This window comes from Ictalurus furcatus, chromosome 7 (assembly GCF_023375685.1).
Source record: "Ictalurus furcatus strain D&B chromosome 7, Billie_1.0, whole genome shotgun sequence".
NCBI classification, from domain to species: domain Eukaryota; kingdom Metazoa; phylum Chordata; class Actinopteri; order Siluriformes; family Ictaluridae; genus Ictalurus; species Ictalurus furcatus.
This window is the reverse complement of record NC_071261.1, coordinates 13,701,066-13,727,565: the sequence shown is the minus strand read 5'-3', so window position 1 is coordinate 13,727,565 and position 26,500 is coordinate 13,701,066. Positions and strand designations below refer to the sequence as shown.

Below are 26,500 nucleotides of genomic sequence, written 5' to 3'. Positions count from 1 at the left end.
AATTTGTGATGCAACTTGCAGAGGTTTTTGTGCTTTTTTGCTGAAAACTACTTGAATTGAAACCGCATGAAATAGACGTGCATGCTCTTTCTCAATGATGTTTGTTGTTAAATGAGAGCGTTTAGCTGTACTCATGATCGACGCACGTGAATCGAAGACGGCTTTGGCTGAACGCATGTCGTGATGACACCAAATCTGCGGAAAAACTGCAATCATTTTGAAAAATAGCAAGCTCCTCCAAATATTGTGGAGTTTGCTTGATGTTGATCATGAACAAAACACCACTACTACACAGGGTCACTACATAAGTGTACTACAGGAAGCATTTAGGCTACAGCTCATTCCTCTGGATGTAAGTGCACGCCATCGGGTATGAAATAAAAGTATTTGTGAAGTAAAATATGTAGTACATTATGTAGAGTACGCACTACCTTATATAAAGAAAAATATTATAATAATGCCATAAATAAAGAAAAATATGTAGTGTCCATAGGAAACATGTTGGGATTGAAGTGCACTACATAGGGAATGAAAAAATGGCATCTTTGATATGTAGTGCACAAAGTGACCCATAAAGAACATTCTGTTATTCAGCTCTCTACTAAAGAATTTTAGTGCACTACACCCTATGTAGAAAATACAGATAATATATAGTGCACAATTCTGTTTTGTATACTGTACATGACAGTATGAAATGTACTGATTCCCTGTGTAATCCCAACAGCTAGTCATTTACCATATGGACTATGTAGTGTATGAAATCAGGTAATCATGGGTAATCAGGGCTAATCAGCTACGGATAAATGTATAAATGTAAAATCGATATCCTCAGTTGATATAAATCTCACACTCTTCCTATCCATTTCAACATCAAATCCCTCTTTCAGGATGTTATGAATCTAATAGTGTTATATTAGTACCATAAGTCTCTTTCACACACATCAGTCTCTCTTTATTTCTCTTGTTGTTGTTCTCTTTCATCATCTCATGCTGGAGATCCAACTATGGGAAGAGCATCCGTACCTGACCACATTTGTTGTTCCTGTCCCCGCCCTCTTTTATTAACCGCTCTGATGACTCATCCAGGCAGACAATTAGTGCCTCAGCTTCCTCCAGCCTCTCCTGCATAACCCTTACTGTTGATTTCAGCTCAGAAGCTGTTTGTTTAATAGTAGAGACATCCGTCTCAGCGCTCAACAGTGTGGAGCTCACTTTAGTCATTTCAGTAAACAGTCTGTCGAAGTTAGCGGAAGATTCTGTAGAGTTAGGGAACTCCTCTAACCTGTTCATGTGGCGGAGTTTTCCTTATGGATTTAAAAACATCTTGATGATGCCATTTTCCTTCCTTTATTTACACTACACTTTACATTTACACTTGCCCCGGAGGTTTAGCAGTTCAAGGCGAGCTAACAATTACTTACACACAGGCTTTTCATGAATAAAAGGTTCATTTAACTCCCGCTACAGAGTAGCCATCTTGTTCGCTGCATGTCACTCCTACAGCATTATTATTATTAGCTTTAATAGTTTGTTTATTTTTGCTCCAGCAATGAAAATAGTTCTCAAAGAAGCCACAGCTGAATAAAGCATTGCGTGTTGCCATGGTAAAGCACAGACTGGCTGACAGCCTGTAGTCAGGTGTAGTGACAGTTTCAGTGTAATGAACTATTTAAAAAATGTTAGAATATAGTGTTCCTTCTGATATGTGTAAAAAATAGAATAAAATGAATAATAATAGGGACAGCAACATTATTATTATTATTATTATTATTATTGTTGTTGTTGTTGTTGTTGTTGTTGTTGTTGTTGCTGCTGCTGCTGTTACTGTCTTTTGCAAAAGTGAAGTTTTCTAGACCTTTTCGAGGTTTTTTTGTATTTCCTTTCCTGGGTTTAAATGAATAGCAGTCTTTATTAATATTAATATAAATATAAATCTGAATAATTAATAGGTAAAATACAGCACCTCTTCCCCTTCCTCTAACACAGAGCTGCAGTTAGCTCTACACTCGTACTGAACACATCACTTCACCATATTCATGTGGATAAATAATAATAATATTATTATTAATAATAATAATAATAATAATAATAATAATAATAGTAATAGTAACCATGCTGGAGCGTGTTAAATAACATTTCGTACCTGTGTGATGAGAAGAGCAGCACAGGTCAGTGCTGATAAATACCCCATGATGACGATGAAAATTATGCTGTCTGACTCCCGCATCCGCGCACACACACACAAACACATACACGTACAATGACGCAGTGATGACGTCAGCGTCCTGGCGATTGGCTCACACTCCTGTCACTCCAGTGTATTACACAGTAGCGGTGCTGATTTCATTTCATCCCAGTGCCTCGTTCACCAGATTCTTTCACTGATTCTTTCCGTAACTTACATCATTACACCAGTTGGTGGCGCCAGTGAGATTCTTTTTTTTTCTGATATTATGAGCAAGTGATTGTTTCATTCACTCAATACATTCAATTAAAAACGCCAAATTTTCCAGAGACAAGTTTTAGTATTACGAGTTATTAAAACTGGCATGTCCAACCCACAAAGAGAAGCTCTGGTGAAGTTATTCTCAAGAAAGAGCGGTCACAAATGTAATTTGGAAAAAAAATATAAACATTTTTACATATGTGTATAAAGGCTAGACAGGCAGCGGTGGCTCAGTGGTTAAGGTGTTTGATTAATGCTCAGAAGGTTGTGAGTTCAAACACCAGCACTGCCTAGCTGCCACTGCCGGGCCCTTGAGCAAGGCCCTTACCCCTCAACCCCTCAGATGTATAAATGAGATAAATATAAGTCACTCTGGATAAAGGTGTCTGCCAAATGGTGTAAATGTATGCTATGAACAACACATAGCTGGTCCGTACAGGATTTCATGGAGGTTTTGTGTGATTGTTGTGGCCAAAAATGCTTGATTTTATTGCTGCTTTTTTCAAAATTTGTGATGCAACTTGCAGAGGTTTTTGTGCTTTTTTGCTGAAAACTACTTGAATTGAAACCGCATGAAATAGACGTGCATGCTCTTTCTCAATGATGTTTGTTGTTAAATGAGAGCGTTTAGCTGTACTCATGATCGACGCACGTGAATCGAAGACGGCTTTGGCTGAACGCATGTCGTGATGACACCAAATCTGCGGAAAAACTGCAATCATTTTGAAAAATAGCAAGCTCCTCCAAATATTGTGGAGTTTGCTTGATGTTGATCATGAACAAAACACCACTACTACACAGGGTCACTACATAAGTGTACTACAGGAAGCATTTAGGCTACAGCTCATTCCTCTGGATGCAAGTGCACGCCATCGGGTATGAAATAAAAGTATTTGTGAAGTAAAATATGTAGTACATTATGTAGAGTACGCACTACCTTATATAAAGAAAAATATTATAATAATGCCATAAATAAAGAAAAATATGTAGTGTCCATAGGAAACATGTTGGGATTGAAGTGCACTACATAGGGAATGAAAAAATGGCATCTTTGATATGTAGTGCACAAAGTGACCCATAAAGAACATTCTGTTATTCAGCTCTCTACTAAAGAATTTTAGTGCACTACACCCTATGTAGAAAATACAGATAATATATAGTGCACAATTCTGTTTTGTATACTGTACATGACAGTATGAAATGTACTGATTCCCTGTGTAATCCCAACAGCTAGTCATTTACCATATGGACTATGTAGTGTATGAAATAATGATATATTTATTTATGCTCCCTGACTGCATGAGCATAAGGGTATGACTTAATAGTTCTTATACCCTATGTAGTGCACTATATATCCCATAATGATCAAACTGCGATTCAACACTTTATTCCCTGTATAGTTGCTGATTATGTCTGAGATAATCACTCCTGTACCCTATGTAGTGCAATATATGTCCAGAACAAAAATATTTTAGCTAGTGCTCTTAGTGTCCATTTAGGATCATATCTTGTGTAAGTACACCACATACGGTGTGAAGTAATGGCTTCTGCACTTGGTAGTGTGCACTACATGTCCGCTGAGGGAGTTGTTTTGGAATTAATCAGTGATTCGTTCATTGTGCAGGAAAGCAAAATGAGAAAGGAAATAAGAAATAAGATTTGAAGTTTTACTCCTGGACTCTGAACATAATCACCAAAACAAATTGATATAAAGCATGACCGCATTGCGGAAGAATACAGCCTGCGTCATCACAACAGGACGCGGGGAGGGGGGGTAGGGCACGTCATCAGCGCTCGCCGCAGAGGAGTCCGGGTGACGTCACTGTGGAAGAGGATCAGCAGTGGGAATGCGGCGATCATAAGAAATGTAAGTAACTTTTTATATTTCTGTGTGTTTGTGTTTAATTCAGTAATCTCGGCACAACCAGAAACTTGCTGAAGATTGAGTTTGCTTTAGGAGCATGTGTAGAGAGGCAGCTGGAGGGAATAAATGTCCTGTTTTTACTGTCTTTATGTCAGAAAAACTGTTTATTTAACACCAGATTGGCCATGAGCTGGCGAGCTAGTGACTCAGAGTTAAAGAGCAGCGTTTGAGGAGGAGATTTTTCTAACAGCATTAATTTTTCTTATTCTTATTCTTATTCTTATTCTTATTATTATTAGTAGTAGTAGTAGTAGTAACACTTTAACATTGCTGATTTAACACAGAAATATTCCAGTTAAACTCTGGACACTGAGGGATTAACTCCCACACACCCACAGTGACGTCATTCAGGGGTAAATATGTTGACTGAGTAATGTGGTGATTATATGATCACGGTTTCAGTACTGTCACAATATCATATTTAATATTTAATACTATTATTATGACGATGATGATTATTATTTTAGGCTTAAACTAGTCAGTAAATGATTAGATGCGTTAGCACTGGGGCACGTGACCATATAATATTATCATGATAAATTGCATCACAGCTCCCTTTTTTTTTTTTTTTAAGATATTGTGGGTATTGTGATATCTATTTTGTTAATTAATTATTTTAAATGTTTTTGCAAATAAATACAAACTGACTGGAAACATTATGATTTATATGAATTTATTTCTTCCTTCACTGTTAAATATATTTATAAAGTATAATCGCGCGAAGCAGCAGAAAAGTGTTCTCATTATCGTCGGAATTTTTATTTTATGTGAATCCCATCAGTGCTACAGCCATGTGTAGGCAGGAGTGGGAGAGGCTTACTCTCTCTCCTCTGTCAATCACAGTGCCACCAATCAGAGTGTTTGTGAGCTCATGGATGTGGAAGAGGGCAGATAGCTCTTTCCTCTGAGTGTGGCACAGCAGATCGAAAAGATGCATTTTGGTTTCATGTGTCTCAGAGGAAGCACGTGTTGGCCTTCGCCCTTTGCTGGAAGGTGCCATGTGATCGGTGGAGAGCTGAGACCAAATTAATGATAGAATGGGGCGGGGGACAAACAGAATAAAAAAATGCAACTTTATATTGTTACTGGAAATTGTTCACAAAAAATTGTGATTGCTTGTCTTGAGGTGTGGCTACACAGAAATCTGATCACATGACCATGTGCGACATTACCATCCGTGTGTGTTTATTTCTGTGTGTGTGTGTGTTAGTGTGTGAGGTCAGCAGTGAGGATCAGGCATAAGATCAGCAAGTCATGGCTGCTTTCAGACAGGAGGATGTGGAGAAGTTCTACGCGATGGGCGAGGAGCTGGGCAGGTAAGATAAGATCCGCCCCCCCATCCCCCACCCACCGGTTACTCTGCTGTGTTCAAAATCTTCCTGTGGAGAATCGAGTCCACTATGTAGTACACTTATATGGAGCACATTAGATCATAGAGAGAGAGAGAGTTCTGTTCTACAGGGTTCTTTAAAGTTGCGATGCAGTGTTTCTACACTGTTACACTGCGGAAAATCATAACACTATATATAACACTAGAACACCTGAGACTCAACATCGAGGATGTGTCCCAAACCACACACCCTGTATTCACTGTATAAACGGCACATAAACACCACAGAAACAAAGAAGGCTAATGTGAATTTGGGGTTTGTTAGTGTTAACTAGTCATTAGCAATCAGCGTGTTGTAATTTGGGACACGTGAGGCGGAAAAAATGCTGCTGTGTTCCGTGTTCACGGGTATGGACATGTCAGGTTCTCCGCACTTTCTTTTTGTTTTCTTTAGTGTTAGCTTTGCATAAACATGTCATGGCGGTAATGTGCCCTGGACCTCATGGTTGCTGTAGCAACACGCTTGTGTGATTGTTTAATGGGGGTACAGGGTACACACACACACACACACACACACACACACACACACACACACACACACACACACAAAGAGGGAGGGGGGGCGGGGGGAGCAGGGGGGAGCAAGGGGGAGCGAGAGAGAGCGAGGGGGAGAAGGGGGGGAGAAGGGGGGGGCGAGGGGGAGAGAGAGAGAGAGAGAGAGAGAGAGAGAGAGAGTGAGTGTTGGTTTGTTCCTTAATAAGGAAGTGGAGCTCGGTGTGTGTGATGACATCATCACTTCACAATGCAGCTTTACACACAGAGTCTCAGCGAGAACTTTATTACATTCAGCCCCAAAATGACAGAGCTGTGTCTCAAATCACATAAATGCATAAATACTGTGTTTCTTTGGTGCACTGTTCCATTGTACTGTTTCAGGTGTATATAAATAATAATATTTAATTTAATATTTCCTTGGTGCACTGTTCCATTGTACTGTTCCAGGTGTATATTTATTTAGAGGTGTAGCTGTATTGCGCTGAAATAGTTCAGGTCGCGGTGTACAGATCAGTACAGTGTTATGAGCACAGTTTAATCGGGTAAAAGTCATCAGTAGAGGTGATGTTTATTTATACTGGACGTTGGTTTTCAGTACACAGTTGTCAGAGTATATAATTTTGGTGTGTGTGTGTGTGTGTGTGTGTGTGTGTGTGTGTGTGTGTTAGCGGGCAGTTTGCTATCGTGCGTAAGTGCCGTGAGAAGAGCACGGGCGTGGAGTACGCCGCCAAGTTCATCAAGAAGCGGCGCTTATCGTCAAGCAGACGGGGAGTGAGCCGCGAGGAGATCGAGCGTGAGGTGAACATTCTACGGGAGATCCAGCACAGCAACATCATCACGCTGCACGACATCTTCGAGAACAAGACAGATGTCATTCTCATCCTGGAGCTGGTGTCCGGCGGAGAGCTCTTCGACTTCCTGGCTGAGAAAGAGTCTCTGAGCGAGGAGGAGGCCACACAGTTCCTCAAGCAGATTCTGGACGGGGTGCACTACCTGCACTCCAAACACATCGCCCACTTCGACCTCAAGGTCCACACGCAAAAGCAGATTAAATATCAAAATAAAACGCATTTGTCCAAAATGTAACAATAAAAATTCATTTCAGGAAATAATAATAATAATAATAATAATAATAATAATAATAATAACAAAAGTATTTCATTACAGTAACTAGGGATGAGAGGAGAGTTTTATTTACTACGAAAGCAAGAAAAACACTACGTAAATCAGCTAAATGAGGTATAAATATAGCTTGTATACAGGGTGACCCGTACGTCCAGCTGGAAATTTGTGGAACGTTGTGTTTTACAGCCGGAGAACATTATGCTGCTGGATAAAAACGTCCCCAATCCCAGGATCAAGCTGATTGACTTCGGCATTGCGCACCAGATAAAAGAAGGAAACGAGTTTAAAAACATCTTTGGAACACCAGAGTTTGTTGGTAAGACTTCGACTTTAAAACATTTATTTATTTATTTATTTATTTATATTTTATATATATATATATATATATATATATATATCATTTATTTTATTGAAACATTTGAAGTGGTGTTGATGTTGTTGATGATTCCTTGGTTATGGTTATGAACAGCTCCGGAGATTGTGAATTATGAGCCTCTGGGCCTGGAGGCGGACATGTGGTGAGTTTAATCTCTCTCTGGGTTAAACACCTGTGGTTTTGGATTTCAGTAATAATGATGTGTTGTGTGTTGTGTGTATTTCCCCGCAGGAGCATCGGCGTCATCACGTATATTCTGTAAGTCTGGTTGTTGTTTATCTTTCTGCACGCGTCAGTCTGACAACACAACGTTCTAGAATGATTATATACAGTACACACCCTGATGATTTACAGTGCTGTTAACTTTATGCTACACACACACACACACACACACACACACACACACACACACAGACACACACAGTATATAGACTCGGTATAGTAGTGTGTCATGATAATTAAATCATTAAAACCTTATTTTGTGTTGTTTAACATCATCTTTACAAACAGTGAGAATGTTACAGTATATATCACTCCACCACTAACAGGGTGTGTGTGTGTGTGTGTGTGTGTGTATGTGTGTAGGTTGAGTGGAGCGTCTCCTTTTCTCGGCGAGACCAAACAGGAAACACTGACCAACATCTCAGCCGTGAATTATGACTTTGATGAGGAATATTTCAGCAACACAAGTGAACTCGCTAAAGACTTCATACGCAGACTTCTGGTTAAAGATCCAAAGTGAGTGACTGACACACGCACACACGCACACATGCACACATGCATGCACACACACACACACACATGCACACTACACGGTGCACAAATGTAGCTAATGAGTATTAGAAGCTTATAGTCTCCAGTTTAGTTTGATGATGATGATGATGATGATGATGTATTTGTCTCTTTCAGGAAGAGGATGACGATTCAGGACAGTCTGGAACATCCATGGATCAAGGTGTGTACTCCTCTCTCTTTTTTCTCTTCTCTCTCTCTCTCTCTCTCTCTCTCTCTCTCTCTCTCTCTCTCTCTGTCTGTGTTAATGTTATTGGATGTGTACAGTATGATGTAATAAACACACCTTGTTGTGCCGTGCCCCCTGCAGGTGATAAAGCGGCGTAACGTGCGTCCGGAGGATAACGGTGGGCGTCGTGGCGAACGGCGGCGCCTGAAGACGACTCGTCTGAAAGAGTACACCATCAAGTCCCACTCCAGCATGCCTCCCAACAACACCTACGTCAACTTCGAGCGTTTCTCCCGTGTGCTGGAGGAGATCACTGCTGCCGAGGACGCGCTGCAGCAGCTTGAGCGCAACCGCCGCGCCTGCCGCGATGACGTCACCGCCCTGCTTTCCATCTTCGAGGAGAAGGAGAGCTGGTACAAGGAGGAGAACGAGAGCATCGGTGCCGAGCTGACCCGCGTCCGGTCTGAGCTGCAGCGCACTCAGAGCCAACGCCGCCACAACCAGGAGGAAACGCGCAGCACCGCGCTGGCCGCTAACGCCCTCAAGCGCAAGTTCACGCGCCTCGAGGGGAAGTACGACATGCTGGCTGAGCAAGTGGCCTCTGAAGTGCGCTGGGTTGAGGAGTTTGTACGCTCCATCGCCATCGACAACGGTGAAGAGCAGAGCACCGGCCTGGCGTAAATGCGATCGGAAGTCCGAGTCCACTAGCACTAGATTACGCTGTGTTGCGTCCCAAATCGCACACTAGATAGCAGCTATGTGCGGATTGGGACGCAGCCCAGTGCTAAACGCTTTGTAGAAGATCGAGTAAATGTGCTGGTATGAAAGTTTGACCGTTTGAGATGAACATCTGCGTGTGGAACACTACATTATACATGCATATTAGATAATATTTCTATTCTTTATATATAATTTATCACCAGCACTCAGCCCATCAGTATCAGGTGTAAAGAAGTGCAGACTTTCTCTTTTTTGTCGTACGGGGTGTTCTGAGGTGTCATGGGCACGCGTTAGTTCTGTGGAGCACTTCTAAACTCGTTTATTCGCTCTGCTCACCGGCAGGTTAAAAATCTCTCCGTGGTGTAATAATAATAATAACTCTGGTGTGCAGTTCTAGGTCTGCGTGAGAGTGTTAGCGTTCGTGTTCTGTAGCAGGAAGTGAGCAGAATCCCGGACTGTGAGTGTAAAACTGTGCTTTCTGCATGGTGGTGCTACGCTGGTGCTCATCCGATGAAAGTAGACTCGGACTTTTTGCGTGCAAATGATAAACGCACCAGATATAATCTCGTAGCCACAGATTATTTATTTTTGTTCTCGTTCCATCTCGGTGGATTCAGAGTTTTACGCTTTGCTTTGAAATGAAGCGCCATGTTGCCTATGCAATAGTTAATTTACATATTTTAAACGTAACCTCGACCTTCTTAACATAGTGTATATTCCGGTGCTTTGTTGTACGTCACTGTATATTAAAGTTCGGTAAATACGGTAAATGTTTGACTCTACAGTATAAGAATATATTTTCCTATTCATAGCGCTGACTTGCGTCATTCCAGTTTTGCGTGACATTCCATACGACAGCTGATATTCTACTCTATTCTACTGTACTGTATTGTACTCTATTCTACTCTGCTGTACTCTACTGTACTCTACTGTACTGTATTGTATTGTACTGTATTGTACTCTACTCTGTTCTACTCTGCTGTACTCTACTGTACTCTACTGTACTCTACTCTAAAACGCTGTTTAAAAGTTTAAAAAGTAATTTTTTTGCGATGTGTACACTACTTTCTGTTCAGCATTAAAAAATAAACGACGTAAAGACATTTCTTTCCATGTGTCATTTCTTTCATTTGACGATATTGAGATCGGTGCACTGATTCGGATCGGATCTGTCCCACTTTGCACCCTCACACACTGTTTATGTTAGAAACACTTTTCTGTAGATGGAGATGATCTATGTTTCCAACAACGTTCCCGGTGTGAAGGTCGGAGTGGCGCAGAATAAACAGCTGCTCGCTCCGTTTACTTCACCTGCACATAAACATTTAGTTAGCTCCACCACTTTTGCTGCTACTGTTGACTCTAAAAGTGCAAACTCGAGGTGTGTGTGTGTGTGTGTGTGTGTGTGTGTGTGTGTGTTTCAATAGCATTGATAATGTTTCTGCTTCTGTGCTTGATGACATCACCACTGTGCTCTGCCCCTTACACTGTTTTCTTTACTAAAAGCCCCCTCACACTCTCTCACACTCTCTCTCTCTCTTTCTTTCTCTCTCTCTCACTCTCACACACACACACACACACACACACACACATACTTGCTGCAGTGGTGATGGTGCGCTCCCGGGCGTCAGGTGCAAGTGGAGGTGGTGTGTGTAGCTGGCTGGCGGCGGTGCTGGCGCTCTGGTCCATGGTGTCGGTGGTGGTGATTGTGGTGTGGGCCACGTGGGCCCCCCGGGCGGGCTCAGGGCGGTGTGAGGCTCAGTGGCGCGCCCTGCTGGAGAACACGGAGGGGGCGAGAGTGATGTGGGAGAGAGAGAGACGGACAGCCGAGACAGAGAGACAGCTCAGCACCGACACACAGACACGACTGCAGAGAGAGATACACAACATCACACACACCATCACACACACCAACCTGATGCTCACACACCACCTGCACACACAGGTCAGTGTCTCTCTGAGTGTGTGGGAGTGCATGTGCATTGCATACTGTGCGTAGTTGTGTGTAGTTGTGTGTGTTTTGTAGTACTGTGTATATTGTAACTGTGTGTGTGTGTGTGGTCGTGTGTAGTGTAACAGTGTGTGTGTAGTTGTGTGTATAGTGTAACAGTATGTGTGTGTGTGTAGTCGTGTGTATAGTGTAACAGTGTGTGTGTGAGTGTGTAGTCGTGTGTATAGTGTAACTGTGTGTGTGTAGTCGTGTGTATAGTGTAACTGTGTGTGTAGTCGTGTGTAGTGTAACTGTGTCTGTGTGTGTGTAGTTGGGTGTATAGTGTAACTGTGTGTGTGTGTAGTCGTGTGTGTGTATAGTGTAACTGTGTGTGTGTGTAGTCGTGTGTGTATAGTGTAACAGTGTGTGTATAGTTATGTGTGTGTATAGTGTAACAGTGTGTGAGTGTGTGTGTGTGTGTGTAGAGTCGTGTGTAGAGTGTGTGAGTGTGTGTGTGTGTAGAGTCGTGTGTATAGTGTTACTGTGTGTGTAGAGTCGTGTGTAGAGTGTAACAGTGTGTGTGTGTGCAGTCGTGTGTATAGTGTAACTATGTGTGTGGTGTAACAGTGTGTGTAGTTGTGTGTATAGTGTAACTGTGTGTGTGTAGTCGTGTATAGTGTAACTGTGTGTGTGTGTAGTCGTGTGTATAGTGTAACTGTGTGTGTGTGTAGTCGTGTGTATAGTGTAACTGTGTGTGTGTAGTCGTGTCGAGTGTAACTGTGTGTGTAGTCATGAGTATAGTGTAATAGTGTGTGTGTGTAGTCGTGTGTATAGTGTAACTGTGTGTGTGTGTAGTCGTGTGTAGAGTGTAACAGTGTGTGTAGTCGTGTGTAGAGTGTAACAGTGTGTGTATAGTGTAACTGTGTGTGTAGTCAGGTGTATATTGTAACTGTGTGTGTGTGTAGTCGTGTATAGTGTTACTGTGTGTGTGTAGTCAAGTGTGTAATGTAACTGTGTGTGTGTGTAGTCGTGTGTGTATAGTGTAACTGTTTGTGTGTGTAATCGTGTGTATAGTGTAACAGTGTGTGTATAGTCGTGTGTGTGTGGAGTCGTGTGTATAGTGTAACTGTGTGTGTGTGGCGTCGTGTGTAGTGTAACAGTGTGTGTAGTCGTGTGTATAGTGTAACTGTGTGTGTGTAGTCGTGTATGTATAGTGTAACTGTGTGTGTGTAGTCGTGTGTAGTGTAACAGTGTGTGTGTAGTGTAACAGTGTGTGTAGTCGTGTGTGTATGGTGTAACTGTGTGTCTGTAGTCGTGTGTGTATAGTGTAACTGTGTGTGTGTGTAATCATGTGTATAGTGTAACTGTGTGTGTGTGTAATCATGTGTATAGTGTAACAGTGTGTGTATAGTCGTGTGTGTGTGCAGTCGTGTGTATAGTGTAACTGTGTGTGTAGTCGTGTGTATAGTGTAACTGTGTGTGTGTAGTCGTGTGTAGTGTAACAGTGTGTGTGTATAGTGTAACTGTGTGTGTGTATAGTGTAACTGTGTGTGTATAGTCGTGTGTATATTGTGACTGTGTGTGTGTGTAGTCGTGTGTATAGTGTAACTTTGTGTGTGTAGTCGTGTGTATAGTGTAACTGTGTGTGTGTAGTTGTGTGTATAGTGTAACTGTGTGTGTGTAGTTGTGTGTTTAGTGTAACTGTGTGTGTGTGTAGTCGTGTGTATAGTGTAACTGTGTGTGTGTGTGTGTGTGTGTGTCATGTGTATAGTGTAACTGTGTGTGTATGGTGTAACTGTGTGTGTGTGTGGTCGTGTGTATAGTGTAAGTGTGTGTGTGTAATCATGTGTGTGTGTATAGTGTAACTGTGTGTGTGTAGTCGTGTGTGTGTGTGTATAGTGTAACTGTGTACATGTAGTTGTGTGTGTATAGTGTAACTGTGTGTGTGTGTAGTCGTGTGTACACTGTAACTGTGTGTGTGTGTGTGTGTGTGTGTGGTGTGTATAGTGTAACTGTGTGTGTGTGTGTGTAGTCGTGTGTGTGTATAGTGTAACTGTGTGTGTGTGTGTGTGTCATGTTTATAGTGTAACAGTGTGTTTGTGTAATCGTGTGTACACTGTAACTGTGTGTGTGTCTTGTGTTACCGCAGGCTGTGTTGAGGGAGAATCTCACAGCTCTACAGGATGAGGTGCAGCAGTACGAGCGTGCGCTGGATCAACTCACTACTGAACACATACACTGCACAGGTACACACAGGGATAAGAACACATGCTCTGTGTGTGTGTGTGTGTGTGTGTGTGTGTGTGTGTGTGTGTTTGTGTAGTTGTGTGTATAGTGTAATTGTGTGTGTGTGTGTGTGTGTGTGTGTGTGTGTGTGTGTGTAGTCGTGTGTATAGTGAAATAGTGTGTGTGTGCGTTTGGAGCAGATAATGAACACACATTTCCGTATTAGAGCTGGAACTTGCTCATGATGTCACTAGATGCAGGTCACATGACCCACACTGCGCTCTGCTCTCAGACACACCGAGGCTCAGAAATGCAAATGTACAAAACCTAATTTCCCCAAATAGTGTGCATGTGTTTTCCTGCTAAACAACACTGAAGTCATACATTTAATAAACAAACAAACAAATTAACAATAATGTCAAATGTGTTATTTTATCCAAAAAACCCCAAACACATTTATTAATGAATCAATTACAATGTAGCACATTTTCGTTTGATCATTCCGTACATTACTACATACTTCGATGTTAGTGTTGCTATTATGATGATGATGATGATGATGCATATGTTTGGTTGTTATTATTTCATAATTTTTCTTTATTTCCTTGTTTGTACAATAACGGACTGTTTTCTACTCAGCGCTGATGGAGGAGTTGCAGGTGAACGTGTCTCGTGAACAGCATCAGCTGGACTCGTGTTCGTCTCTCTGTGATGCTGCGAGGAGTCGATACGCCGCCACTGAGAGTCAGAGAAAAGCCTGTGAAGTACACACCAAATACCTGCACACACAACTGTGAGCGCGCGCGCGCGCACACACACACACACACACACTCACACACACACACACACACACACATATATAGTGTAGCTTTAGTCCTGTGGCTCAGTCTCTGATCTCAGCTCAGGTGATCACTAGCTGACTTGCTAGATGTCCACAATGTCTACTCTATTTGTTAACTACACAGCACCATATCTTCTTACTTTGCTGGTTAAATAACACCATAACTGCTCCAATTCTAGCTACTGTTTCACAAATACATGTGTGTGTATGTGTGTTTTGCAGTGAGAAGTGTAAGCTCCGGAGTGTGACGCTCAGCTGAAACCCAATGAGACCTTCTTCGCTCACTTCCCCTGCTAGTGTTTATTCATCAGTTGTTTTCTCTTCTTCACTACGTTACTGCGGATTGTTCAGCTTTGAAACGCAATACAGCCAAATCAACACGTGATTATTTTCACACCGCACAGTGATTATGAGCTTTTCTGATATTAAATCACCGCCGCCGCTGAGGATGATTGAGTTTTAAGATTTTATTATTTTTCTGAGCGCTATCATTTATGGTAAAAAAAAATAAAATAAAAACTTTGTATGTGATATAATAAATGGTGTGATATATGTGCTTCAGTAATTTTGCAAGTCTATAAACACTACTGTATGTCTGTAAAAGATGAACCTGGAGGTGTGCAAACTTTTTGCAGTTTGAAAATAATAATACAGTAATTGTAAAGTCACAAACCTCCTTATTATAGCAGAGCAGATACATTTTTCAAATATAATCCAACATTAATCAATATTATTCACACTAAACAAATTCATGTGTATTATATTTGCTGATTGGAGCCATGGGAGATCTGATTTTTTATTATCATTATTAATATTATCATTTATGTCCATTACCTGATTTGTACTTTTTTGTCTGTCTTTTTTTCCACATGGATAATAGATAACAATGAGGATTTTTACATGTGCAACTTCACATTTTTCTCTCAGGGCCCTGAGATACCATTCTGACTCAAATAAAGACGACTTATTCGCATTTACACTGTCAATAAAGAGAATGTTTTCTTGTCAGACCAAAAGTAAATAGTTTCTCCTGCATAATGTTTGTTTTATATATTAGATTTAGCTTTTTTTTATGAAGGGTGTTAATAATTCTGTTAAGAATAAAGTGAGGCAGTATTAGATGTTTGTTAATGAACTGTTTGTAGGAAATTTCACAGCAAGTTATTATAAATGTAAAAGCTGTAGCTGAATTGATCACAAGATTAGGTGACACACACACACAAAAAAAAATGTATTCACTTATTATTTTGCTAAACCGAAACTACCCGTGCTAATTTGATTTTTAATCAGGCGGAGCGCGCGGCTACTAAAGGGGTCCTTTTGAACATTGAAACCACACCGGAAGTCTGGCAGTAAAAACAGAGAGAGAGAGGGAGAGAGGGAGAGAGAGAGAGAGAATATATATATATGTGTGTATGTGTGTGTAAACACTTCAAATATAACCAGTACGTATCTGTTTTGTTATTAATTACATTGTTGTGGAATAATTATATTAGATTTGATAAAGCAGTGATGCACGTAAGAGGCTTGTTTCTAACAATATGAACATTCATGCAGTCGGAGCAGTTAATTAGCGTGACAGCTAAAGGTAAGGGTTAGCTAGCTGTCAGTGTTTAACCGAAAACAGACTTAAATGTGTTGTAAAATATTAAATGGAGCGTTGTGGTTTGGTTTGTGGTCGCATTTTAAATAACTGCGAAATTTACGCGTGACATTTGATCGCTTTGTTGTGCTGCAGGTTGAGAGTTTATTTCATGCTAAAATCCTTCAGATCCATCTCCTGTCTAAACATCAAACCATTTACTGACTATTAAATGATCGACTACTAACCAGTGACCACGCCCCCCTTTAATGACCCTCCCTAACAGGAAGACAGGCCATGCCTTTCAGATCTGTTGCCTAGTAACTGTCGTTATAGCCGTCGAATGTTTAAAGGTGCGTTATGTATGTGTTTACTTTCTTCATTTCAGTTAATATTTTTCTGACCCTGATATAAACTCCGGCCCCAGTCAGAACACAGCTCCACCTATTTTCTCTAAAAGTAAACTCATGATTTGGATGTAGTTGTCACACAGAGGGTGTGGTCAGATGTGGAAGGGGCGGGGATTGCAGTGCAGACTGCACTAGAAGTTAGTCGCCGCAGCTTTAAACTCTGAATACAAATCAAAACGGATTGAAACATCAGTCCTTACATGGCGAGTTTGTTTCTGCTCCAAACAGAACGATGTTCCTGGGAAAAAGGCGAGACATGCCAACATGAGCTCCTCGGAAAAATCCTGCCGAAAGGCACGGCGTCAAAATATCCCAAAACAGCACGCGACCTACTCTGATCCCCCTTCCAAAGCTCGAGCTGTCCATTCTGCAGGAGCCGAGAAGAAAACAAGAGGAAAAGGAGCGAGAGCTGTTGCACGGCATCCTGACCCCAAACCCTCACCTGTCTCACACTCGCCCACACTTCAAACAGCAGCGACAAATGGATACTTGCCTCAAAACACCGCCACACGTTCTTCAAAAAACGCTCCGAAAGGAAGGAAAAAGAAAACTGAAAGATCAGACTTCACCCCTGATGAGAGATCAGATCGTTTTCCTGATTCTGATCCGACACGGACTGAGCAGCAAAAAGGCAGAATAACACCACCATGCAGTCAGGGATCGAAAAAAAGAACTGCTAAAGAAACCTCAACACACGCGACACTATTATGTCTGAGTAATCGGCAGGACACGCCCGAATCCGATTTGGGTGCGAGAACGCCAGGGCGTGGCCGAGGGCGCCGACCCAATCCCCGCCTCAGCCCTGCTCCACAGTGCAGCGGGACGCTGCTGAGCGAGCCACAGATCAACCCTGTGACGGTATCACTTCATTTAATCTCTGTTACAGTTCCTGTTATTATACTCATTAATAATTCATTCTTCCTGTGAGCTTATTGGCCGAAACGCTCTCCGCTGTATCCTCCACCTTTTTAATGGTTGAATGTTTTATTTTTATTTTTTCCCCAAGCAGAAAACATTGCCAAAAAAGAGGCGGCGATGTCAGAATCCTGAAGCTGAGCAGAGGAAGAGGACGAGGAAGAAGGCGGAACAGGAAGCGTGTGACACACCGCCAGTCAAACGTCAAAGAAAGAAGCGCTTGCCGAAGGCGGAGATTCCCCAGAGCCAGCGAATCAGAACGCGCTTTGTGCCGCAGGATTCTGAGCACCATGAGCCGGGTATCGACAAAGTGCTTCATTTTTCACGTCACATCAGACTTTTTATCCTTTTATAGCTACGTTTAATGCAGTCGCTCCCTTAAAATTACAGCTTTACCTCTGACTGTTACAAAGCACTGAGACTGGACACTCCTTCCATGCATGTCGTGTGATGCATATTGTTGTACGATGTTGTGTAACTGTGTTCCAGAAGAGACGTTCTCCTCCTCAGACCTGTCCATCGAGCTGAGTCTACAGGAGGACAAGTTGTCTGTCACACACTCCCTCTCCCTGGAGGACGAGGAGGACGAGGAGGATGAAGAGCTGCCCAGTTTCTTACAGCAGATCAAGCAGAGTGAGTCTCTCACACACACACTGCTCTCATCGTTATTGTCCTTTACACCAAAATCAGCTTCCTGTTGTCATTACAGAGCGTATTTACTGCCCCCGGGTGTGACTAATAAAGTGTAACATAGGTGTGCTGGTGTGTAAGTCAGGCTTTAACAAGCTCATCCTGTTTATTATCTCACTGTGTTTTCTTCCAGAACCTTCATCAATCAGAGAGGGGCTGTGTGTGTGGTGTAAACTGAGGAAATACCCCTTCTGGCCAGCCATGGTACATCATCTTCATCATAATCACTCTGACCAAATGTACATTTTCTGAACAAGACTCTAAACACACAAAAAGTAACACAAGTAACAAATGGTGTGTGTGTGTTTCTGTGTGTGTTCGTTCAGGTGAAGAGTGTGAACCGTAAGGCAAAGAAGGCCAGCATTGTGTTTATTGACCAGTTTCTCTTTGATAAGAAGAGGATATGTAAAGGGTGAGTAAAAGATAAAGTAAACGTATGGACGGATCTTTGTTGCATCATTTTTTATGCAAATTTTTTGGTTTTTCTGAAAGCCACACCCTTGCTCCCCGTACCGCTTGTTTGAGGAATCACCATGTACTTCTGCTCCGAGCGCGAGCTGTAGACGTCCCTGAGCAGATCTTGACTGTGATTAGTTGGAGTAATGTGGGCATTAGCAGAAAGTTGTCTCACTATCTGATTGGCTGGAGGAAAAAAACCCTGTATTTGTGGCTCAGGGCACATGAGTGGACCTGAGAAATGTTTCAGAAATTCATGAGTAAACATGCAGGCTGTTCCACAGATAAACGAGATGTGTGTTTCAGAAATATTTTACACTTGATTAAAGACTTAATTGTGAGTTACATAAACATTTCTGCGTCTCGTTTTATATTTGCGAGTCACATACTGTGTGTTTGAGAATTATTGTTGTGGAACTTATTTATTTGAATAATTGTTCTAACCCAAGAACAGTAGCCTCATGTAAGTGTGTAAGTGTGTAAGTGTGTGTGTGTGTGTGTGTGTGTGTGTGTGTGTGTGTGTGTGTTTATTTCTTGATGCAGTTTATCAGTGTCTCTGAGGACGCTGAAGCCATTTGACTGTGAGGAGTCTCGCCGCTTTGTGGTAAAACACAGCTGTTTATTATTATTATTATTATTATTATTATTATATTTGTGTTTGTACAAATATATAAAGATGTGTGTGTGTGTGTGTGTGTGTGTGTGTGTGTGTGTGTAGGACATAGCCAAAGAGAAGTATGGTAAATCCATCATGTGGTGTCTGGACCTCATCTCTGACTACAGGATCCGCATCGGTGTGTACACACACACACACACACACACACACACACACACACACACACATATATGCTGTATACATGATCATCACACACCTCACTGTGTGTGTGTGTGTGTGTGTGTGTGTGTGTGTGTGTAGGTTGTGGCTCATTTGTTGGCTCGATCATTGAATACATCGCTAATGATATCAGTAAGTTATGATCCTAATCTACTAATTCTTTATTATTATTATTATTATTATTATTATTATTATTATTATTATTATTTAGGGGGCCAATCATTTTTAAGATATTTATTATTGTTTATTCTTGTGTGTGTGTGTGTGTGTGTGTGTGTGTGATGAACAGGTTACCCGTTGAGGAGTGAATATTTGAAGGCTTCTTCAGATCTGCTGTCTCCCACTCAGAGTCTGATTGAGCAGCAGGATGAAGACGCTGAGCTTCAGGACCTTGAGGAACACCCTGACCTCCTTCAGGACGTCCACATGGAGAAGAAAGTCCTCCCCGACCGCACGCAGGCCGCCAGGAACCGCGCCAACCAGAGACTGGTGGACTTCATTGTCAAGAAACGAGGAGCGCAGAACCGCTTACTGGTACAGAACACACACTTTACTCGGTTCACTAACACACCCAGTCAGAGTGTGTGTGTGTCTCTGCTCAGACATTGTTCCAGGATGAGTGTGTGTGTTCTGTGTCCCGGTTCTTCTCAGGCGGTGATCAGTGGTCAGGAGGCGTCCAGGTGGCTGCAGGCTCTGCACAGCTCCAGCCGCTTGGTGGTGGGACAGTTGTACCTGGAGGACGATGAGCAGGTGAATGAAGTGTACCGCTACCTGGAGGAGCTGTGTGAGAGCACCGCTAAAGCTAACCCGGGTCTGGAGAACTCTGGGACTGGGAATTGGAGAAGCGGATCAAACCGGATCCGCTTCATCCTAGACGTCCTCTTCCCTGAGGTGGCATTTAACACACACGCACACACACACATCTGGCTGAGACATTCATACTGAAACGGCCTTATCCCAAATACAACACACAGGAATTAGTGTGTGTTAAAGCTAGTTAGCCATTTTATATATATATATATATATATATATATATAAGACTGATACTCTAAGAAAGTAAGTAAGGAAGGGTAAAGGAATGATGACGTGTGTGTGTGTGTGTGTGTGTGTGTGTGTGTGTGTCAGGCTTTGATTTGTGCGATTGCTGCAGTGGATTGTGTCTCCCTGGACAAAGCGGAGGAGAAATATCACCAAGGACCTCGCCATAGTAATAGGTAAAGTGTGTGTGTGTGTGTGTGTGTGTGTGTGTGTGTGTGTGTGTGTGTGAGAGAGAGAGAGAGAGAGATCACCCCAGATGAGATTTTAAACTTGTAGTAAGAAAATAACATGGGTTGTTGTCTCTCTCTCTCTCTCTCTCTCCCCATTGTGTGTGTGTAGAGAAAGACAGGAGTTTGACCTGATGATTGAGCAGCAGATGAAACTGAAGGCAGAAGGATGGTCGTGCTGAACACTGCTGTATTTACAGCATTGTTAATTATTATTTTCACTCAGTAATGTAAAACGCATTTTTAATAAAATAATCATTAAGTCATGTGACACTTTATTTTACTTCTGCCTGCACTACAGTATGAGCACCATTTACATCCACATGTTGGGGCATTAGATGTAGTAGTGAACACTACTGAAATTCACTCTTTAGCGCCCTCTACAGACTCAATCACCCGTACACTGAGCTGCAGCTCTCTTTTTATATATATATATATATATATAATATATACACATTGTGTTTACTATAACAGGTATATATATATATACCTGTATTGTTCTCCTTACTATCTCTTTTATCTCTTCTTTCTTTTTTTTGGCTGCTGCTGTGACACCCTAATTTCTCCATCTGGGGATTAATAAAGTATTATCTTATATTATCTTTAAATATTTATTTTCCCGCTGACATTTTCTTTTCTCTCTCTCTCTCTCTCTCAACACTGAATTGATGATAGAAATGTTGAAGTAAATAAAAAATACATTTCACTGAGACCGACACGGGGTTGTACCAATCGGATTCAAGTGTCTCATCCGGGCACTGTATTCTGTGTCCACTCATGCTAGCTAAAGACGGTGATAGCTAACTGATTAATTAACCTTTTTTTCTTGTAACATCGGAAACCTTTATGTATCTCTAACGTATCTAAAGCACGAAATAGAAGCGACCCCTTTGCTAAAGTGTTAGCTGGGGAATTTTTTAAGCGAATCGGTAGCGCTTCACTTCCGGCACGCGAATATGACGTCGTCTGCCAGATGAATTTGGCGCGCGCGAGTCGAGCAGCTGAGCGGTGAGCAGGGTTAAAATGGCCACAGCGATATACCTGGAGCACTACCTGGACAGTAAGTCAAAAATAAATCAACACATTTGAATAAACTGTAGTGCTGAACACTTCTAGGTGCTGTAAACGCTAACAGGAAGTTATTAACTCTAATAAAGATGTATTAGTTGAATGTTAACTACATGTTGGTTACATAAGGGTTTGTTTACATTAAGGTAGTAGCAGACTGACAGGAAATACTTTATTTTATAATGAAACATGTTTACATTGCAACGGCTTGAAATAATGGCATGTAATCCATGCTAATGCCATGTAAAGTTGTATATGGATTTAAAGATAGAATAATGTCATGTGAGGTTTAACGTCACTTCCTGTCTGCAGGTATTGAGGGTCTTCCCTTCGAGCTGCAGAGGAATTTCTCCCTCATGACTGATCTGGACAACAGGACTGAAGGTGTGCACCTTAATTCATCCATAAATAAACACAATGCGTGTAGGTACGAGGTCACGCTTCAGGATCACGATCACTGCCTTGTGCAATACTTTAACTGACGTGTGTGGGGTTTTTTATGTGATGTTTGGTTTGCTGTTGTGCGCAGAGAAGAAAGAGGAGATTGATGGTCTGGCATCTGAATACATGGAGAACGTGAGGAACCTGTCGCCTGAGGAACGCGTGCAGCACCTGAAGAGGATCGAACTGGCCTATAGCAAGTGTAAAGAGTTCAGCGATGACAAAGTGCAGCTCGCCATGCAGATATACGAACTGGTGTGTGCGCGTGTGGGTTAAATAATTTTGCACACTTTTTTCTTACAAATTCATCTTGAAGGAAAGATAAAGGAGGAAGAGAAACAGAGTAAAGAAAGGACTGGTGGATAAGAAGGATAAAAATAAAGTTAGAGGACAGAGAAGACAGAAGAATGATATGAAGGGAAAGGAGAGAATATTCTAGATACCACAGTCTGTTGTAAACTGTTATTGGTCCATCAGTTTCAGGGGGCGGGGCTTTAACTGTCTCAGATTCTGATTGGGTTGATGACTTGGTTCGTGAGCAATCCAATATTTCAGCTCTGAGAGAGAAAGACAGGTGGGAACATTGACGTACAGAGAGAGAGGTGGGAACACTGATGTACAGAGAGAGAGAGAGACTGGTGGGAATACTGATGTACAGAGAGAGAGAGAGAGACAGGTGGGAATACTGATGTACAGAGAGAGAGAGAGAGACAGGTGGGAATACTGATGTACAGAGAGAGAGAGAGACAGATAGGTGGGAACACTGATGTACAGAGAGAGAGACAGACAGGTGGGAACACTGATGTCCAGAGAGAGAGACAGATAGGTGGGAACACTGATGTACAGAGAGAGAGACAGACAGGTTTGAACACTGATGTACAGAGAGAGAGACAGGTGGGAACACTGATGTACAGAAAGACACAAACACGTGGGAACACTGATGTACAGAGAGAGAGAGACAGGTGGGAACACTGATGTACAGAGAGAGAGAGACAGGTGGGAACACTGATGTACAGACAGAGAGAGAGACACATGTGGGAACACTGATGTACAGACAGAGAGAGAGACACAGGTGGGAACACTGATGTACAGAGAGAGAGACACAGGTGGGAACACTGATGTACAGAGAGAGAGACCGGTAGGAACTCTGATGTACAGAGAGACTGGTGTTGTTCCATGCTGCAGCCACTAGAGGGTGGAGCTTATCGACTTTTTAATTAATTATTAAATATAATTCATAACTTATTGACAGTTGATTAATTATTGACTGAAATAAATCATAATGGACTAATAACCAGCTGCCAGGGGATTCATTATTTACTAACTGATTTATCATGGATCTGTTAATTATTGATAAATGATTCATTAGTGATCCAGTGTCTGAGCTCTGTGACTCCAGACTGTAATAAACACATTTAAATCATTACTGAAATATATTATGATCATATGAGTTTTAGTCAGAGAGAAATGAGTGTGTGTATGTGTGTGTGTGTGTGTGTGTGTGTGTGTGTGTGTATATATATATATATATATGTATGTATGTATGTATGTATGTATGTATATGTGTGTGTGTGTGTGTGTGTGTGTGTGTGTGTGTGTGATGTTTACGGCTTATTTGTGCAGGTGGATAAACACATTCGGCGTCTGGATGCTGATCTCGCACGCTTCGAAAACGAGCTGAAGGACAAACTGGACTCGAGTGGCCCTGAGAGCTCCGACGACAAGAAGAGCAAAAGTACGAACAGAAAGGAGGTTCACTCAATCAGACCACATGCACTACTCTTCTAACTAACGTAGCTACAAAATAATATAAGTCTATAGCCACCAGTTTAGCATTGTGTGTGTGTGTCTTCAGAGAAGAAGAACCTGAAGGACAGAAGAGGAGGAAGTGGGAGAGAGAAGAACGGTTCTGATCACGACTCTCCCAAACACAAAGCACAGAAGAACAGGTACAGACACACGGACACGCACTAGGTAGCAGAGATTAGCCACACGGTGACGCTAGCAGGAGTGAATGACACGGCGCCTCTGAATGAGACGGAGCCTCTGGAGATGAGGGGTGTGTCTCTTCAGAAATGGTTTGTTCCACTTTAACATGGACCGACTGATGGATCTACAGTGTACGGGATCTTTGGTTAACTGCCAGTGAAACTACAGTGTTGCCTTCAAATAAACAAGTTTACTAGTGCTTTTGTTTATGTTTAGAAAAATGGATTATTATAAACTATTCTCAGCTGCTTCCAAATTCCATGCAGTGTGTGTTTATTACAAAACATTTACAGGAACCATGCCATGTCTCACAGTGGTTTGTCCCAGTGTGTGTGGGTCTGTGTGTCTGTGTGTGTGTGTGTGTGTGTGTGGTAGTGAGGTTGCTCAGCGCTGTGTCTGTGTTCTTCTCCCCGTCAGTGAGGTGCTGCTGAATGTTCACTCATCTGATGTACTGGACATGCCTGTAGACCCCAACGAGCCCACCTACTGTCTGTGTGCTCAGGTCTCCTACGGAGAAATGATCGGCTGTGACAACGCTGATGTATACACACACACACACACACACACACACACACACACACACTCTCTACACACTCTACACACACACACTATACTCAGTCTGCACACATTACACACACTGCACACACACAGTTTATTTACACTTTACACACACGTTATACATTCTTCACACACTACACATACTTTACACATGCATTATACACACTTTCAGATGCTTTTTTACACACTACACACTCCCTCCCACACATTTTATACATGCTTTACACCAATTACACACTACACACACTTTTACACATGCATTACTCACTTTATATACACACATTTTGCACATGCTTTACATAGTTTACACACTACACACTTTATACACACTGTAAGTCAGTGTACAGAGCCCGTGCACCCTCATCCACTTTCCCTTGATTAGCGTCACTTAACATGCTAGTAAGATGAGCTAAGAGTTGCTCTAGTTAGGCAACAAAGCAGGTAATTTTGCGTCTGAGCTAGCTAGTGTGTTTGTATTGTTGTATTTATTATTAAATTATGCTCGTTGTTTTTCTAACAGTGTCCCATCGAGTGGTTTCACTTCACTTGTGTCGGTCTCACGACTAAACCCAAAGGAAAATGGTAAGGCACTCATCACCGTCTGTTTGGAGAGAACGTGAATATCCATATCACATTTCTGTTCATCGGTATTATTAATCTTAATGTTCATGATATAAAATTTCACTAACATTAGCATGTACATATCTGTGTTGATGTCAAACGTTAGCATGTCTTTGCCCGGCCATCAGCTGAATTAAGTATAAATTGATCCTGAATGTAAACAACACTATTTTATATCGTCCGCTAAACTCGAGTCCAGTGTTAGCTCAGCTAGCATCAGGACTGTAGATGTTTTCGGTGTGTTGTCTCTGAATCGCAGTAACAGAGCTAGCGTAAGTACTTGAATATGGAGAACACCTCACTAGGTGTGTTTTGTAGTCTGGTAAATGTGTTTTATTGCTAAAACTTTGATGTTACATGTATGATTGTTTCCTTTCTGCAGGTTTTGTCCTCGCTGCACACAAGACATGAAGAAGAAATGAGGCCTGTGTTATGGTTCTTGCACTTTAATCAGAGCTTATATTTCACTCAGAGAGACGTTGTGATTAATCAACACCGACTTCCAAAAATAATTGTGATTTTTTTTTATGCAGATTATGCACTGTCCTGTTTGAACCAGGAAACAATTTCGTTGGAGATTTTCTCTTTAAATGTGTATTTTATTAATAAAGTTTCTTTAACATTACGCTTTCATGTGTTTGATTTCATCAAGCTGCGATCATGCGCGAGACGATGTTAACGCTGCTGTAAGCCCCGCTCCTTCCACATCCTGTAATGCATTTCTCACACGAACACTTAAACATCATGTAGTGTTTGGTGTTTGTGATGTGTGCTACACGTCCCTGAACAGACACCACAAACCCAACAGTTTGCACATCTTTTTTCACATGACGCAGGGTTCAGTGCGCTTGATTGATCTGGATATAACTGCAGAGATGAGAGGATCTGTCTACTATACCTCCTGACTCTGAGATGCTGCTGTGTGACACACAATCCCAGTCCTACACACACACACACTGATTCATAAAAACACTGTTAAATGTGTAAAGGTGTAGAACCAGTGTGTGATCTTTCCCTCTTGGTGGTGTAATAGTTTTATATTAGCAGCTTTATAGTCAAGTCTGAAATTATAGTGAATATCAGGCATGCTCATGATATCCCACAATGCGCTGCGATACGTTACAAAATGTCATTATGTTAGGTGATGTACCTTTATCAGGTGTGGAATGTAGAGAATTCACTTATGTATTTATAATATCTATCGAGATTTGGGTCTGAGATATTATTTGAGGTTTC

General features: G+C 41.7%; 3 protein-coding genes across 4 annotated transcripts; all 3 read left to right on the top strand.

The window, feature by feature from the left end:
• Nucleotides 1-4,208: 4,208 nt before the first annotated feature.
• dapk3 (death-associated protein kinase 3) lies at nt 4,209-10,540 on the top strand. The gene is made up of 9 exons (XM_053628705.1): nt 4,209-4,313; nt 5,581-5,686; nt 6,924-7,284; nt 7,567-7,696; nt 7,850-7,898; nt 7,988-8,014; nt 8,342-8,494; nt 8,666-8,711; nt 8,859-10,540. Exons 2-9 carry the CDS (start codon nt 5,625-5,627, stop codon nt 9,396-9,398), a joined length of 1,368 nt encoding a protein of 455 aa, XP_053484680.1. The 5' UTR covers nt 4,209-4,313; nt 5,581-5,624; the 3' UTR covers nt 9,399-10,540.
• A 5,235-nt stretch (nt 10,541-15,775) lies between these two features.
• si:dkey-127k13.1 (PWWP domain-containing DNA repair factor 3A) lies at nt 15,776-20,915 on the top strand. Of its 2 annotated transcripts, none has more exons than XM_053628690.1 (13): nt 15,776-15,879; nt 16,655-17,284; nt 17,436-17,640; nt 17,831-17,974; nt 18,165-18,235; nt 18,358-18,443; nt 19,031-19,091; nt 19,206-19,281; nt 19,404-19,454; nt 19,612-19,856; nt 19,974-20,213; nt 20,448-20,536; nt 20,700-20,914. In XM_053628690.1, exons 2-13 carry the CDS (start codon nt 16,691-16,693, stop codon nt 20,767-20,769), a joined length of 1,932 nt encoding a protein of 643 aa, XP_053484665.1. In that variant the 5' UTR covers nt 15,776-15,879; nt 16,655-16,690; the 3' UTR covers nt 20,770-20,914. The 2 variants fall into 2 exon arrangements, with proteins under 2 accessions (XP_053484665.1, XP_053484666.1); XM_053628691.1 differs by lacking the exon at nt 15,776-15,879 and adding an exon at nt 15,933-16,022 and having other exon boundaries at nt 20,700-20,915.
• Nucleotides 20,916-21,064: 149 nt separating this feature from the next.
• ing5b (inhibitor of growth family, member 5b) lies at nt 21,065-25,889 on the top strand. Its single transcript, XM_053628701.1, has 8 exons — nt 21,065-21,647; nt 21,968-22,039; nt 22,185-22,351; nt 23,720-23,831; nt 23,952-24,045; nt 24,503-24,626; nt 25,164-25,225; nt 25,647-25,889. Exons 1-8 carry the CDS (start codon nt 21,611-21,613, stop codon nt 25,684-25,686), a joined length of 708 nt encoding a protein of 235 aa, XP_053484676.1. The 5' UTR covers nt 21,065-21,610; the 3' UTR covers nt 25,687-25,889.
• Nucleotides 25,890-26,500: the final 611 nt, after the last annotated feature.